Source organism: Danio rerio, chromosome 18 (genome assembly GCF_049306965.1).
Source record: "Danio rerio strain Tuebingen ecotype United States chromosome 18, GRCz12tu, whole genome shotgun sequence".
Classification (NCBI taxonomy): domain Eukaryota; kingdom Metazoa; phylum Chordata; class Actinopteri; order Cypriniformes; family Danionidae; genus Danio; species Danio rerio.
Genome location: NC_133193.1, coordinates 16,215,454 through 16,233,102, shown reverse-complemented (window position 1 = coordinate 16,233,102; position 17,649 = coordinate 16,215,454). Strand labels below are relative to the sequence as shown.

General features: G+C 33.6%; 1 protein-coding gene across 1 annotated transcript; it reads left to right on the top strand.

Annotated features, from left to right (window-relative positions):
• The first annotated feature begins 600 nt into the window (after positions 1–600).
• Positions 601–16,536, top strand: selenoo1 (selenoprotein O1). The gene is made up of 9 exons (NM_001044871.3): positions 601–1,533; positions 3,694–3,897; positions 5,805–5,982; positions 8,364–8,494; positions 8,600–8,877; positions 10,463–10,631; positions 12,723–12,908; positions 13,404–13,560; positions 15,692–16,536. The coding sequence occupies exons 1-9, from the start codon at positions 980–982 to the stop codon at positions 15,911–15,913; spliced, it is 2,079 nt and encodes a 692-aa protein (NP_001038336.2). The 5' UTR covers positions 601–979; the 3' UTR covers positions 15,914–16,536.
• The last annotated feature ends 1,113 nt before the right edge of the window (positions 16,537–17,649 follow it).

Here is a 17,649-nt window from a genome sequence, read left to right as displayed (position 1 = left end):
TTAATTATAACATAGGTGATGAAAATAAGTTGTATTATTTTACTTAAAAAAATGCTGATTAATGGATAAAATTTAATGTAAAAAGTGTCAAATAAATTGTTTAAAAATAAAATTTAGATTTAAAATGACAATTATTATATTTTTGGCTGCTATCAATATTATTATTATACAGTTTTTATATTTTTGGGGCTAATAGTTCTAACTTCAACTGTATGTATGTATACTTTGCACTGAACAACATTTGTTGGCATATTTTTTCTTAAAAACTATACAAATTAATAAACAAATATATAGCTAAATGGTGCGACCATTTTTTATTTTTAGCTTAAACAAACCAAAAGCCAAGCATGTCATTTTGGAAGTAAATATTCAAGGAATGTTTTTTTTTTTTTTTTAAATGCGTTATTACACAAGTAACAACTTTCATCTACATTTATAGAACAGAGCACAAATAATAATCAAATCAATAAGATAAAAATACAAATAAATAACATAGAATAGACACACAAACACAACCAAAGGAAAAAAAAAACATTTACACTACCGGGTCTTCAATTAATGATTTTTTCCAATAAACTAAACAGACTTCTTCCGTATTTTGGTTTTAGCAACTTTATAGATTTACAGTATAACCAAAATTCCTTTCGGAAAAGTAAAAGCAGTGGTTTTGTTTTAAGGCACTTGCATTAATGAATATAAAATTTGTCTAAAATAAGAATATTTTTCATTACAAACTGAACATTAACATATTTTCCTCATAAACCAAATAAAATATCTATGCAAAGAAACTTTTAAGGTCGCAAGGAATAAAATGATCGAATAGTTCGTTCCTGTGTTTGTGTTTCCAGGGGGAACAATAACAACAACGGACCATATTTCCAAGAACATTTGAGAGCAACTTGCTTCAGTTAAAGTTACGTAATGATGACAGCAGCACTTCTTATCTAACAACCTTAATTTAGACACGAGTACGATGTGAATGGCTTCTGTTGGATCTCGTTTAACCCGGTTTTACATCTCACGCCCCGGTGTTATTGCGCGTAGATTTCTGGCACATGCGGGAATGGACGACATGGGCGTAAGCCTGAGCCGCTCTTCCCTTGAACGACTCGAGTTTGACAATGTTGCTCTTAAAAAACTTCCTCTGGACCCGTCCACCGAACCAGGTGTCCGGCAGGTCCGAGGTTCCTGCTTCTCCAGAGTCCAGCCGACCCCTCTGAAGAACCCGGAGTTTGTGGCGGTCTCTGCTCCAGCTCTTGCGCTTCTGGGTCTGGATGCCGAGGAGGTGTTGAAGGATCCGCTGGGCCCGGAGTATCTGAGCGGCTCTAAAGTGATGCCTGGGTCAGAGCCCGCTGCCCACTGCTACTGCGGACACCAGTTTGGACAATTTGCCGGACAGCTCGGAGATGGAGCTGCGTGTTATCTAGGAGAAGTGAAAGCACCGGCGGGTCAGAGCCCGGAGTTACTGCGGGAGAACCCGACTGGACGCTGGGAGATCCAGGTGAAGGGTGCTGGACTGACTCCGTACTCCAGGTAGGTTCATAATCATATCAAACTTTATTACAGACTCAAAGTCCAATTTAAAAAGAAAAAATAAGAAAACAAAAAAAAAATATTTCATCACATAAAAAAACAGAACAATGTACAAAATACAGCAATACCAATGTCTCCACTTTGATTGACATTTGTATTACTGTATTACATACTAATGTATAACACTGCTGGTTTGGTGTATTTTCAATGTGGATCTTACCACATCATGTTGTGATACTTTTAAGTGTTCACACTCGTTTAGCTGCAATGCTGAGATTACATGTTTCATGAAATGCTGTATTTTACTTTTCTTACATCTTGCATGAAACATAACAAAAAAAGTTCAACAAAATTAATATTTCCCCTCCTTAAAGTTAACTTGAAACAGAAGGTAAAGGTCCTCGGTAAACAAATCCAATTTGAAAAATGTATACATGGTATTGTAAAAATAATGAATAAATAATTAATCAACAAAAAACACATTTGATTGTTAAATAAATAAACTGGATTAAAACAGTCCGTTATGTACAAGGGCATGGATGGAGGGGTTGTGTCATCACCAATAGCCAGCAATTACTGAAATGTCACCACCAATAATTAAATCACCTTCAAAATAAAACAATGCACTGTTAACCTTTAATAACCACATACAGAAAGGGTTAAATCATGTTCTCTTCTCGGGTCCTCCCTCCCACAAACACATAAGGCCAGTGTGATTGGCTGGGCCTATTTATGCTGTAATGACAGCTTTTTTTTTTAGCATTTCTCCTTCACTGTAAGTGTTGTGGACATTAGTAGCTACTTTTCAAAGATTCATGTTTTTAAAGTCAAGTTCACTTGGAGTCCACCATAATAATAATAAACAAATCTGTGCAATTATTCAAAGTTAAGTATATTTTTTTCATGATTATGAAAAATAATAATCATGATAAAATGGTTAAATTGCATCACATGCCTCTTTAAATTTCTCTACATTCATACCTCCTCAAAGCCAGATTGCAATAACATCATGTAAATTGACATATGCAGCATGGAATGTGCTTCATTAATTGTTATTCGCTTTATTAAGTGTTTAAAGCCTTTATTTATTTATTTATTTATTAAAAGCACGTGTCCACACCAATGTCAAGAGCCACTCTACATCCTTGGTTATTTATGAATGAATGAATGCAAAATCTTTTATTAAATAAGGTTCAAATAAATTATCAAAATGTTTATTAAATCAATAAAAACCCATCTAAATGAATAGCAATCAAATATTAAAATCAGAAAAAGAAAGTAAGTGTTAAAAAAATTAACTAAGCTGAAATATAATATTTTGGACCCATGTATATTATACATTTTTTTCAGACTATAAATTATACGATAAACTTTATACCTTTGAATGTTTAGGTTTTCTTTAGATTATTCTTTAGGTTATTCCGTTATTCCTCGTCAGTTTCATCAGTAGTAGCCTGAATTCTCTTTACATACTTACATGTAATACTTAAGTAATGCATAATTACATACACAAGCATCATTGTACAGTTAAATCTAAAATCCCAAACCCCACTTACCTGCCTTAAAATTGACTTCACTATGTACTTGGGTTGCCACTTGCCAGATATTCATTCCAAGAATCAACATACCATTTTAAAGGATGTATGTTTTTATTTCTTGCTACCAATACTTTTCATAAGCAGTGTAACAAGCTAGGGCTGGGCCGCAAACAAATTTATGTCAATAACAATGATAAGCTCTTTACTTTTTTACTCTATATTGATCTAAGAGCCAATCACACAGCAGAATGTGCAACAATGGGAATCTGGATGGCCACCAAAAAATTGTCATTCGAAAATATGTAATGCCATTTAATGGACTCTCTAATTTTTGTGGCTTTAGTCAGCATTGGGGTAGTCTTTTTAAATCCAGAAGCATTACCAAGCATTGGAAGCATTTATTGAAATATATATCGTTAATCTATATCGAGATTGCATTTTGCCATATCGCCCAGCCCTAGAGCAAACTGTTGCCCACGTCTCTCAAATATTTCCACTGATGCTATTTTCAAAACAGCCCAATGTGCAGGAAGGTCACAAGCCCCGGCAACACTACTGATAATTATTTATATTATTTATATATATGGATAATATTTCTGTTCTTTTTATTTTTTTGTTTTAGACAGGCCGATGGGCGTAAGGTCTTGCGCTCCAGCATTCGTGAGTTCCTGTGCAGTGAGGCGGTCTTTGCTTTAGGAGTGCCAACCACGAGAGCTGGATCAGTCGTGACGTCAGATTCTCGAGTCATGAGGGATATATTCTACGATGGCAACCCACGCATGGAAAGATGCTCTGTGGTCCTGCGCATTGCTCCCAGCTTCATTAGGTGACCTTTATACTCTGTGCTTTTTTTAACCATTTAAGTATTTAGCATTTATTTTCTCATATATGTGTTTTGTTTGAAATTTTATGTTAATTTTACTTGATATAAAATGTTTAATGTGCGTGCGTCACGGTGGCGCAGTGGGTAGCCCAATCCCCTCACAGCAAGAAGGTCGTTGTTTCGAGCCTTGGCTGGGTCAGTTGGCATTTCTGTGTGGAGTTTGCATGTTCTCCTCATGTTCGTGTGTGCTCTAGTTTCCCCTACAATTACAAAGACATGCGGTATTGGGTAAGCTAAATTGGCCATAGTGCATGTGTGTGAATGCGTGTTTATGGATGTTTTCCAGTAATGGGTTGCTGCTGGAAGGTCACCCACTGCATAAAACATATGCTGGATAGGTTGGCGGTTGATTCTGCTGTGGCGACACCTGATTAATAAAGAGACTAAGCTGAAAAGAAAATGACTGACTGATGACTGTTTAATGTAAACTTGGTAATTTTTTATCAAATTTTTCTGTGTACCTTTATTTTTAGTTTAGTTCTTCAACTATTATTATTATTTAATATTTTAAAATAAGGCAAAATTTCAGATTTTTTTCTTTTTCTTCTTCTTCTTCTTATTATTATCATTATAATGTATTATTAATATTTAAAAATAAGGCAAACTTCAGATTTATTATTTTATCATATAATATTCATTTTTTTACTTTATTTGCAGGTTTCCTATGCTTTATCAAAACTGCCATTAAATAATTGTATGTTTTTTTTATGGACAAAAATAAAGTAAACAAAAACACTTATTTCCCACCTCTCACCTTTCAAGTCGTAAATAAATGTCAATCTAAAATAATCTTACATTTACTTTATGTTTGCATTGCAAACGACTTAGAAATGAGTTGAGTAGATGTGATCACAGAATTAAAAATACAACAAATTTATTTATTTACATACTTACTTGCATACAACCATTATAAAGAATTAATTAACAGACACATATAAAAAGAAGAGCTTAAAATATTGACCATTCTACATTAAGTACTGGTTCAAAAAAACATAAAACCTCATTTTAAATTATCCTAAGTATTCTACCTGAGGGCAACGAAAAAATGTGTTTATTTTTTATTTTTTAAATTTTTCATGCTTTTATTTGCTGCAAATGTTAGACATTCATGTCATCAATAGGAGACAGATCACAGCTTCTAAATAGTCTACATTATATCACAAATTTGCCCTATTAATAAAAAAGTGTAAGAAAATGTAAACTTAATCTACTCTGTACTTTCATTACATTTACATTTACATTTACATTTAGTCATTTGGCACACACTTTTGTCCAAAGCTACTTAAAATTGAGGAGGCATTCAGCGATTCAACAAGAAGAGGAAACACATGCTAAAAATGCTAATTATACAAATGAACTGTTAGTGCTCAGAGAATTAAGTGGTAGAGAAAGAAGAGGGGAGTGTGTTATTTTTTAAAGAGAAGAATGTTTCTGAGGTGATTTGTCAAGTCCACTTACCTGTGTGAAGCAAAATATATAAATGCTATGTTTTTTGGGGGGATGGGGGGGGGGGTTGATTGTAAGAAAGTATATGGTGCAAATGTGCAAAAAAACTGGTGCAAGTGTCAAAGGGATGAAAAAGTGTGTTCTACAGGTGGTTTGTCAAGCCCACTCACCTGCATGAGGCACAGTTGGAATTGCTTAATGTATTGAGGTTATCATGTGGTGTGGTGGGCCAGACAATTACTCTCATGCTGTAATGTTGTCTCAGTTGATAAGAAGTTAAATCTGACAATCATAGCCAGTTTTAGGTAGCACTTTATATTCATCAATCAAAGAGTGTCACTCATGAAGGTCTTTTAGTTCTTGCATTAATTGTTCAGGATGTTAATATTTTTTTTATGATTTAGGTTTGGATCGTTCGAGATCTTCAAGCGAGCGGATGAGTTCACTGGCCGCCAGGGTCCCAGTTATGGCCACGATGAGCTGCGGACGCAGATGCTGGAGTACGTCATTGAGAACTTCTACCCTGAGATCCATCGCAATTATCCAGACCTCACTGAGAGAAACACTGCTTTCTTCAAAGAGGTAGACTTACAGCACTTTCTTGTATTTTATCAAACCAGGGCTAGATATTTTTTCCTCAATGTTTGGTTCCTGCTGTCGTTCATTGGTCTTCAGTTATCGTATTATCCTCCATGACCTTATTTACCTGAATGACTTAGGCAGGATACCATCATCAGATTTAGCTTCTTATCCACGGAGAGTATATTAGAGCATGTTAGTATAGAACAGTGAGTAAATTGACTAATATAAAGTAACCTTTGCTGATTTTTGTTTTCATAAAGCCATTTTAAAAGTAAGAAAATCTGTAAAACTTCTATAATTTTATTTGTTTAATTGCAGTTTTGACATTATATTATTTGAACATATTTGTGAACTTGTTATGACTGCCTTGTTGATTTTAAATATATGGATTTTTTTTTTGTTTTGTTGGTTTTTAATTTTCCTGTAGATTCTCCTGTTTTTTATTCTTCATTGTACTGCAAGTTTAATTTATTGTACTAACCAAAGGGTCTGATCAGTTTAAATAATTTTTTACATTTTACTGTTATATTTAAACCATTTTACAACTTATTAAACAGTTTTTTAAATAATTTTTATTGTTATTTATTATTATTAATATTATTATTGTATTTATTATGTAGTTATTATATTTATGAAGGAAGTACTTTCCATTGCGTACTGCATAATAGTTGTAGGCAACTTCAAATAATAAAAAAAAAGTATTGTATGTATTTTGACAAGATGCTATTCAGATAGTAAGAGTTTTTATGTTCTTAAGATATTTATTTATTTCATTTTATTTTTGTTCATATATTCATTTTCACATAGTACACATGTGCTTTAGTATGGGTCATAAACATTGACTGTAAAAGATATGGATTTAGTATCTGTGACGTCACCCATAGGTTTCTGAAGAGCGCATATATTTTTAGACAGGCTTTTCTTTTGGAGAAACGCTTAATACTTCATTACCTGTGACGTGTTTGTGTTCTGACCCCTTGAGCTTAGTTGTGTACTATATCACTAAAGTGTTTTGACTTTTTAAAACACGTTTAATACATAGAACCACTAAACATTGTTCTTATGCTGGTTTTATACAGGAGGAAATGCAAATTACTTCCAAATGCTTTAAATATAGTCTGTGTTAGTAAATGCAAGGCTATTTAAGAAATCCAGGCATAACTCTGTATGACAATGTTTCAGATGACTGTTCTGTAGCCCACAGCTAATCAATCTGTCAGATTTTGGAGTGCATTACAGGTCAAAAATATATAAATGGTAAGTTATCTTAAATAAAACAAATACACTTAAAGATATGATATATAGTAATTGTACGCACCTGGGAATGGTTTGTGAGCATAATTAAGTACACCCAGCATGCCAAATCATCTGATAATTGTAAGAAATAATTTTGAAAGGCAATTGACTGTGTAAAGCCACAGAAAACAAAACAAAAATATGATGTACAGTTGAAGTCAGAACTATTAGCCAATTATTTCCCTAATTTCTGTTTCTGTTTTTCAACACATTTCTAAACATAATAGTTTTAATAACTCATCTCTAATAACTGATTTATTTTATCTTTGTCATGATGACAGTAAATAATATTTTGCTAGATATTTTTCAAGACACTCCTATACAGCTTAAAATGACAAGTTAATATATAACGATGGTTTGTTCTGTAGACTATCGGGGAAAAAATTTGTTTAAAGGGGCTAATAATTTTGTCCTTAAAATGGTGTTTAAAAAAATAAAATAGCTTTTATTCTTGCTGAAATAAAACAAATAAGACTTTTTCTAGAAGAAAAAATATTTTCTGACATACTATGAAAATGGTTGTTTATACTGTTTTCTTGCTCTGTTAAACATAATTTAGGAAATTCTTAAAAAAGAAAAAAAACAAAACAAAGTGGGGCTTTTAATTCTGACTTCAACTGTATATGCCCAGATCAGCCGCTAATCAGCCGGAGTCAGCTGAGGTGAAGTGACGGCGACCAGTGAGACCTAGCTGTCACTCAAGTGGCAAATCAAGTGGACTTAATAATACAGACTTAATATAACTTAATATAAACAAAACTGATGAGTTATGTAACTTATGAGTTTAAAAAAAAAGACTTTACGATGGAGAGTGGGAGGTTGCCGCTTGGTCATAAAAGCAGTGCCCTTCATTTGCTTAAATGCAAAACATGCAGACCTCATATTTAAGTATTCTTTACCTGCACAACCCAATTATTCAGTAAATTAAAAAATATATATATATAATATTTTGTAATACTTTTTTATAAGCCTGCCTACATTCTCAGCATTGCAGAAATTATAGTGCCCTATTCTATAAAACATTCAACAGCATAAAAAACAGTTTGCGTGCTATTGTAATTTCACTTATTTACTATTATTATTAGGTGACTGTTCGAACAGCGAGGCTGGTGGCTCAGTGGCAGTGTGTGGGTTTCTGTCATGGAGTCCTCAATACTGATAACATGAGCATCCTGGGCCTGACTTTAGACTACGGGCCTTTTGGCTTCATGGACCGGTGAAGTTTCACTTAAATAAACATTTTGTTTAGAATGTTTGTCAAATATTGCTTTAGTGAACAAATAAACATGATTTTCCTGTTGTTGTTTTTTTGTCCTTCTAGTTTTGATCCTGATTTCATCTGCAATGCCAGTGATAACTCAGGCCGCTATTCTTACCAGGCGCAGCCGGCCATCTGCCGCTGGAATTTAGCCCGTCTGGCTGAAGCACTGGAGCCTGATTTACCTCCAGATCGAGCTGAGCAGGTGCTGGACGAGTATCTGCCTCTCTATAATGATTTCTATCTGAGTAACATGAGGAAGAAACTGGGTTTATTGAGGAAGGAGGAACCAGAAGACGAGATGCTAATCACAGAGCTCATGCAGACCATGCACAACACGGGTAGGAGGATAATCTCTGGCAAATAAATATGCAGTAGAGGTAATGAAACGAACAAGAGGCCAAAATATGAGATTTCTTAGTTAGTTTAATGTGGTATACTGTATACTAGTACTCTGTCCATGCACCAATTTTATTCATCATCAAAATTATTCAAACCCTTGGCAAATTCTAACTTAAAGTTACTTTTATTCACACTTCAAGTTTTTTTTTTCTGAAACAATAAAGGCTTCTTCCAAATAAAACGAAGATGATGTACAAGAGGCATTGTTGTAGAAAAAATATATTTCTCAGCTTTTATTTACATTAGAACATTTGAATACATGCATTTTTGATCCATTTGTCAGTGAATATAGCCAATATGTTTTGGTGCATTTAAACAGTTTTATTAAAACATAAATTGTGTTATTAATTATATTCATTAAAATAAGAAATTGGTCACCTTAAATCTTTAGTAAACATTTAAATTATTACAGTCAAAGAATTTCATTCATTCATTTTCTTTTTGGCTTAGTCTCTTTATTAATCAGGGGTCACCACAGCAGAATGAACCTCCATTCAAACAAGTTTAAAAAGACTCTACAAAATTTTATATATTATATTCTATTTTCTATGTATTCAAGATATTATCTTTATTGAAATTAAGAGACAGATGGAGATTGTATTGTTAAGATTTATTAAAACTAAAAAGGAAAATTAGAAAAAAGATTAGAAAGTGATAGTAATAGAAGACCATAGAAATGTAGTTTTTATACAAAAGTTTGAATACAGGATAACACTTTATTTAAGGTGTCTTTGTTACATGTTCCATGTACTTACTGTAGTAAGTACAATTGATTATTCATTACATGCAGCTAACCCACATTATATCCCTAAACAACATAGTAAGAACATGTAATTAGTTATTATAACTCAGTAGTTAAACTAATGTTTACACTGTAACAAGGACTCATTAAAATAAAGTGTAACCAAATATTATTTTTTAAATGAGCAAATAAAATTTTTATTTAAAAATATAAAATAGAAAATGGATTAGAAAGACATAGTGCTGAAGGTCCAGAGCAGATTTTTATAGATGGAACAGAAAATATAGTGTATGTGTTAGTTATAGAAGTGTTGACAAAAAAAAAATCTTTAGGTGAATCTTTAGAATAAAAAGTATAATATATTTAATAGATATATTTATAAAATAAAAAAATATATATGATGTGGCTCAGTGGTTAGCAATGTCACCTCACATCAAGAAGATCGCTGGTTCTAGTCCCGGCAGGGTCACTTGGCATTTCATGCATCTTCTTCTCGTATTAACGTGAGTTTCCCCCACAGTCCAAAGACATGTGGTATAGTTGAATTAAATAAACTAAATTGGCTGTAGTGTATGGATGTTTCCCAGTACTTGGTTACAGCTGGAAGGGCATTTTCTGTGCAAAACATATGCTGGAGAAGTTGGCGGTTCATTTTGGAAAATAAATGTAGTCCTTGAAAAAAATGGAAAATAAATGAATGAATGTAGTTCATGTGGGTTAACTACAGGACAGTTAATACCTATCCTGTCTCTAATTTTGTCTGATCTTTTCCTGTCTTTTAGGTGCCGACTTCACCAACACTTTCCGCAGCTTAAGTCAGATTTCCTGCCCGACTCAGGAGGAGGCTGAAGATGAAAGCGAGACTATAAAACAAGCCACAGAGCTGCTCCTGCACCAGTCTGCCTCTCTAGAGGAGCTGAAAGCTGCAAACAGACCCTCCATGGACCCACGGTAAAACTTTACTAGATGTTTTACATGTACAGAGACAACTAATGGTTTGAGTTCAGAAAGATCTCAAAAATATTTTTGAAAGAGGTTGTATATGTTAACTAAAGTTGCTTAAAACAATACCACAGTTTTAAAATATTAGTTGTTTTTCATTTGAAATTTTTAGCATCATATATCTAGTTGACAGTGTCAGATGATACTTTCATTCTAATAAGCAAATGTTTATAAAAAAGAAACATTTCTTTTAATCAGTCAATTTAAAAACTGCGTAAATGGATGGTTCACCCAAAGATGATTAAATGACCCTCCACTTTTCCCAAACCTGTTTGAGTTTTGGTATACAGTTGGACACAAAAGATGATATTTTGAGAAATGTTGTAAACTGCTAGTCATTGGCTTTCAAGCTACTTTTGCCTACTGTGGATATCAGTATTGGTTACCATCAAATTATCTTCTTTTTTGTTCTGCAGAAAAAATACATTCATTTTGGAACCGCTTAAAAATGAACAATATGTTAAGAGTGAATAAATATATTTTGATTATACAACAATAGTTTTTTCTGCATTGTCTTGAGTAGAAAGTTCCAAACAAGAACTTATTCACTGTGTTTTAACCAACTTGATGCATTCTTGTTGATTAAATGCATTATTATATATTTAGAAAGTCACACAATTACCTTTCTGTTAAAAACATTTGAAATTGAAAACATTTAATTATGCATATTCTAGTCATTGTTGTTTTGTGAATCAATAAAATCTATCTATCTATCTATCTATCTATCTATCTATCTATCTATCTATCTATCTGTCTGTCTGTCTGTCTGTCTGTCTGTCTGTCTGTCTGTCTGTCTGTCTGTCTGTCTGTCTGTCTGTCTGTCTGTCTGTCTGTCTGTGACTGACTGACTTGAATGAAAATGAAATTATGTTAACAAATGATAATTAAATATTAAAGTTACAAAAAATGAAAATAATTTTTTTAATTAGCGCATTTTGAAAGATTATAGTTAAACATATACAATCAATAGCAAATCATATTTACAGTTTTTCTCAGTCGTTTTAATGCATTTCTTACAACACTATTCACATTTGCATAACAGATAATGCATTTCTCAAACAATTAACTGCAAAGCCTAGTTTATAACCTGCAAAAGCGCGTCACTTGCTCAAAATGGATAGCTCATTCCTCAAAAACAAGTATTGAAGTCAATGAAACTGTCAGTGTCATCAAGATGAAAAGTCCTGACACCATTGTTTATGAACAAGATAGTCAAATGGCTTTGTCATGTTTTCATTATGACAGTTTACTCTGTACATTTTTTCCAATGCAAAAAAGTCATATTGCTCAAGAAAGCACTATAATATTTGCACAGCCGTTTGAAAACTGCAGTAAAGTGAGACATTAATGCATTTAGTGAGGAATCTGTGTACAAGACACTGAATATGTATGCTTCACATTTTTAACTGCAGATGTTTTTGCAATTCTAATTTATTCACAGCATTGTGCAAAAAAATAAATACACCCTTATTTACAACAAAAATAAACTTCCTTTGGGTAAATCTGGGCACAACTGTAAATAATATTGCAGTACATATTGGAACTGAACCTACAACATACACAGGTCTGTAAATCCTTTATGAAATTGTTCAATTTAGAAGACATTTTCAGGAAAAAAAATTAAAATCTTTTTATAAAATTTGCTCAACAGATTTTGACAACTCGTTCAACATTTTAGTATGTAATGACTCAAGTAATGAATTGAGGACTATCAGTTTTATGTGAAATGACTATTCAGCATTCACAAGTTTAGTTAATTTTGACTGACATGACATAGGCAAATAATAATGTTCTAAAACAGTAGAGAGTTGTGTGAAAGCAATCGATGCATGTCTAAAAGCATCTGCAATTTGTTGGAAGGAATGAGAAACTGCTACTATGATGTGCACAAATAACTAATTGTTGTGAGAAATGTATTAACTGTTGTGCAAATGTAAATAGTGTTGTGAGAAATGCACCAAAGCCACTGAGAAAATCTTTAAAATAAGTAAATATTTATATAGATATTGCTGAGTGATGTGTTTTTTTTCTTCGATGTAGTGAGCTTGCAATGCTGGTGTCCATGGCTCAGAGTAACCCTGCCCTGTTCCAGATGATTTCGGACAGGGGGACAGTCTCCCGGCAGCTGGAAAGACTCTCCAGACTGAAGGAGCTGATGGACACCACTGAAGAACAGCTGAGGGTCAAGCACACTGAACACTGGTCCGACTGGATCCAAAAATACAGGTACAGACGTGGCTGTCTTGATCTGATAATCTGTTGGGAGATTTATTATGTATTTGGATTTTTAACAGAGGTGTTTTTCATACAGGTGTATTATTATATACATTTTATTCTAAAAGACTTTCTGGTAGTTTGTATTTTTCTGTCTGTTTGCAGTATTTTTAAAATTATGAAGTAATAAAAAACACTCTAATATGGCCAAAAAACCCTATTTGGAACAAGACTTTAACAAATGTTCAGAATTTTGTGCAAAAAAACGTATGCTAATTAGCACATATTTAATGAGTTGAGGCCTCATTTACATTTTTAAACTTAAGATTTCATAAAACTTAAAAAAAAAAGTTTGGAAATCTTTATCTAATCAATTAACTGAGGAGTTATGGAGATTACAATTAATCCTGTTTTTACTCTGTTCACTTGCAGTTTCTTACTGCAAAAAACATTTATCAGTGTAAATATATTGGCTACTATTTTTTAATATATCTGTTCAATTTCAAGGCAGCGACTTGCTCGTGAGTGTGAATCTGGGGTCGATGTGAAAGATGTACAGACGGAGAGAGTGCGTGTGATGAACAACAACAACCCGCACGTGGTGCTTAGAAACTACATCGCCCAGAATGCAATAGCAGCAGCTGAAAATGGAGACTTCTCAGAGGTGAGGCTTCATTAGCTTGTTATTCATAGCTTCTAAATTGTAATTTTAGTTTAACAGGGAGACGGTTATCACTAAATGTTTTACTTTTTCTCAATGTTGATATTATGTTAAAAAAATTTTCTTTATCACCAAAGATCCATATTAAAAAGATTTCTGAAGATGTCACCACAATTACAATTTTTTAATACTTGTGTTAAATCATAATATTTTACTGTTTTTGATTAGGTTACTCTAACTTTTTTTTTATTATTATTCTTTTGAAAATACTTGATCGATCACAATTACTCTGTCAGTAGGTTTTGTTAAGACTGTTAGTGTGGGTGCGTATTCCACACACTATGGGGACCAAATATTTACTCACATCTTGCAATACCAGTACTTTTGTACTTCATGGAGACATCTTTTTGGTCACCATGAGGAAAATGGCTCATAAATCACACTGTATGACTTATTTTAAAAATATAAAAACAAATGTTGTTGTCTATGAGGTTTGGGTTTAAGGGTAGATGTATAGGATATACAGTGTTCTATAGGTGTGCGTGTGAGATGGATGGATGGATAGAATGATAGATACAGTGCATCCAAAAAGTATTCATAGCACTTCACTTTTTTCATGTTACAGCCTTATTCCAAAATGGATTAAATTTATTTATTTCCTCAAAATTCTACACACAACATCCCATTATGACTATGTAAAAAAAGATTTTTGGAAATTGTTGCAAATTTAATAAAAATAAAAAACCTGAAATATCGCATGTACATAAGTATTCACAGCCTTTGCTGCGAAGATCTAAATTTTGTTCATGTACATTATGTTACTACTGATAATGCTTTAGATGTTTCAGCAGCTTAATTGGAGTTGACTTGTGGTAAATTCAGTTGATTTAACATGATTTGAAAAGGCATACACCTGTCTATAAGGTCCCAGGGTTAACAGTGCATGTCAAAGCACAAACCAAGTATGAAGACAAAGAAATTGTCTGTAGACCTCAGAGACAGGATTGTCTTGAGGCACAAGGCTGGGGAAGGTTACAGAAAAATGTTTTGAAGATGTTTGGCACCACCAGGACTCTTTTTAGAGCTGGCCGGCCATCTAAGCTGTGTAATCGGGGAAGAAGGGCATTAGTCAGGGAGGTGATCAATAACCCGATGGTCACTCTGTCTGAGCTCCAGCGTTCTTCTGTGGAGAGAGGAAAACCTTACAGAAGGACAACCATCTGTGCAGCAATCCACCAATCAGGCCTGTATGGTAAAGTGGCCAAACAGAAGGCAACTAAAGGACTCTCAGACCATAACAAACAAAATTCTCTGGTCTGATGAGACTAAAATTGAACTCTTTGGAGTGAATGCCAGGTGTTATATTTGGAGAAAACCAGGCACCTCTCATCGCCAGGCTAATACCATACTTACAGTGAAGCATGGTGGTGGCAGAATCATGCTGTGAGGATGTTTTCAGCAGCAGGAACTCGAAGACAAGTCAGGATAGAGGGAAAGATGTACAGAGACATCCTGAATGAAAACTTGCTTCAGAGTGCTCTTGACCCCAGACTGGAGTGAAGGTTTGTTTTTCAGCAAAACAATGACCCAAAGCATACAGCCAAAAATCAATGGAGTGGCTTTACAACAACTCGGTGAATGTCCTTGAGTGGCCAAGCCAGAGCCCAGACCTTTATCCTAAGGAATATCTCTGGAGAGATCTGAAAATGGCTGTACACCGTCACTTACCATTCAACCTGATAGAGCTTGAGAGGTACTGCAAAGAGGAATGGACAAAAATTCCCAAAAGACAGGTGTGCCAAGCTTGTGGCATCATATTCAAAAAGACTTGAGGCCATAATTGCTGCCATAGGTGCATCAACAAAGTATTGAGCAAAGGCTGTGAATACTTATTTAATGCAACAATTAAAATAATCTTTTTATACATTGTTATTATGGCGTATTGTGTGTAGAATTTTGAGGAAATAAATGAATTTAATCCATTTTGGAATAAGGCTGTAACATAAAAAAATGTGGAAAAAGAGAAGTGCTATGAATACTTTCTGCATGCAATGTAGACGGATGGATGGATAGATGCATAGATCTCATAATGCTTCAAAATTTGTATTCAAAACTTTGTCTCAAATCACTTTAGGTCCAAAGAGTCCTGAAAGTGCTGGAAAAGCCTTTCTCAGTGCAGGAAGGTCTTGAACAGCCAGGTTGGATGGGAAGAGGAGGAGCAGCTATTCCTGGAGAAAGAGACGAGACTGAAGAAGAAGGGAGTAATAGTTCAGGAGCAGGGGCTCGAGGGCTTGTCCCTTATGACAGCAAACCCCCTGTCTGGGCCAATGAGATCTGTGTCACCTGATCATCATAAAACCTTCGTGACAACTAACCTGCTCATTAAAGCAGAATAATCCTGCAGAAGCTGGTTAGGCGTCAGCGGAGGTATTAAATGAGGTATTAAACTCCTGTCTACCAGTTCAAAAATGGGTAAGGTGTAAGTGAAATGTGACTGGTTTTTAATGATGACTTTGACCAGCAGTCTTTGCATGACAGGTCTCAGTCGGAAAGACAGAAGTTAAGCCTCTCTATGTATAAAATGACTTGGATTTGAATGTAGAAGGAGCTTTGAAAGGAAACGCACAAGCCATTGAGCAAGACAGCTTAAACGCACAAACTGGTGTAATTGTTTACTTGGAGAGCATCTTTTTCACACCAGATTAATTAGTTGCACTAATATGTAGCCCTGTTTTAACATACAATCCATTCGTAGCTGGAACAGTCCATTGTACAACAATTACTTTTAAATAGTAATGAACTATTTAACACTTTATTTTTAATAATTTTCTATATAATCAATAATTTTCTTTTTTCCCTTTTCTGAAACCCCCTTTCAAAAACACGATAAACTGTGACAACATTATTTATATCATTTTTATGAACTTTCCGGATTAATATGTGCTATTTCTATTTCTATAATAAACGTAGCAAATTTCACTGTGTTCTAATCCTTTTATCCAGGATTACTTCTGTGAGTTTTTCATTTGTAACAGCTTTTGGAATGGGAGCAGATTTCATTGTTTTCATTTAGGGAGGAATGTCTTTGCCTGAGGGCCAGTACTTGGGTAACATGTTAACACAGGTTCTGGTGTTCACCTTAAAGAAATTAAGGCAGATTTTAACTGTGTCAAGTATGAAACTTGTTGCATATAGCTGGAGAAACTAGTATTCTGTTTCATGTTGTAAATGACCAAATGCCATGGGACTCCCAAAGCCCTCGTTTTAATGGTTTTCAAGGCTGTGGAGGAACAAACAGGCAGCTGTTCTCACGTTTAATGAAGGACGAACATGTTCTTGGATATTATGTCTTAGTGACGCAAGTCATGTATGGAAAGCTGCTTTTACATTAATCCCCTAAAAAGAGCTAATAAATTTTTATGGTACTAATACTTTTATTACCTGTAAACAATTCCAATGGTGATTTTTATTAATGGTAGTAGCTTGTTGAAGAGAGTTAGACAAGGATTTTACAATGTTTCTGAAAAGTCAAGTGTCCAGGTTTTTGTCAACTGTTACGATAGCGTTAGAACATTCTACTATACTCCCATTATAACATATATATATATATATATATATATATATATATATATATATATATATATATATATATATATATATATATATATATATATTTACACTGAAAAGAGTGTAAATAATGTTCAACTTAATTTGTTTGTTTAAATTCAGCCCAAATAAATTGTTTACAACCACTTAACGTAAAAAATTTAGTAAATCCAAGGAATCATCTTTGAATAATTTTTTTTCAGTGTGTATATATATATATATATATATATATATATATATATATATATATATATATATATATATATATATATATATATATATATATATATATATATATATATATATATGGATTTATATACACATTTATTCATTCATTTTCTTTTCGGCTTAGTCCTTTATTAATCTGTGGTCACCACAGCAGAATGAACTGCCAACTTATCCAGCATGTTTTATGCAGTGGACGCACTTCCAGATGCAACCCATCACTGGGAAACATCCATTTACACACATACACTATAGACAATT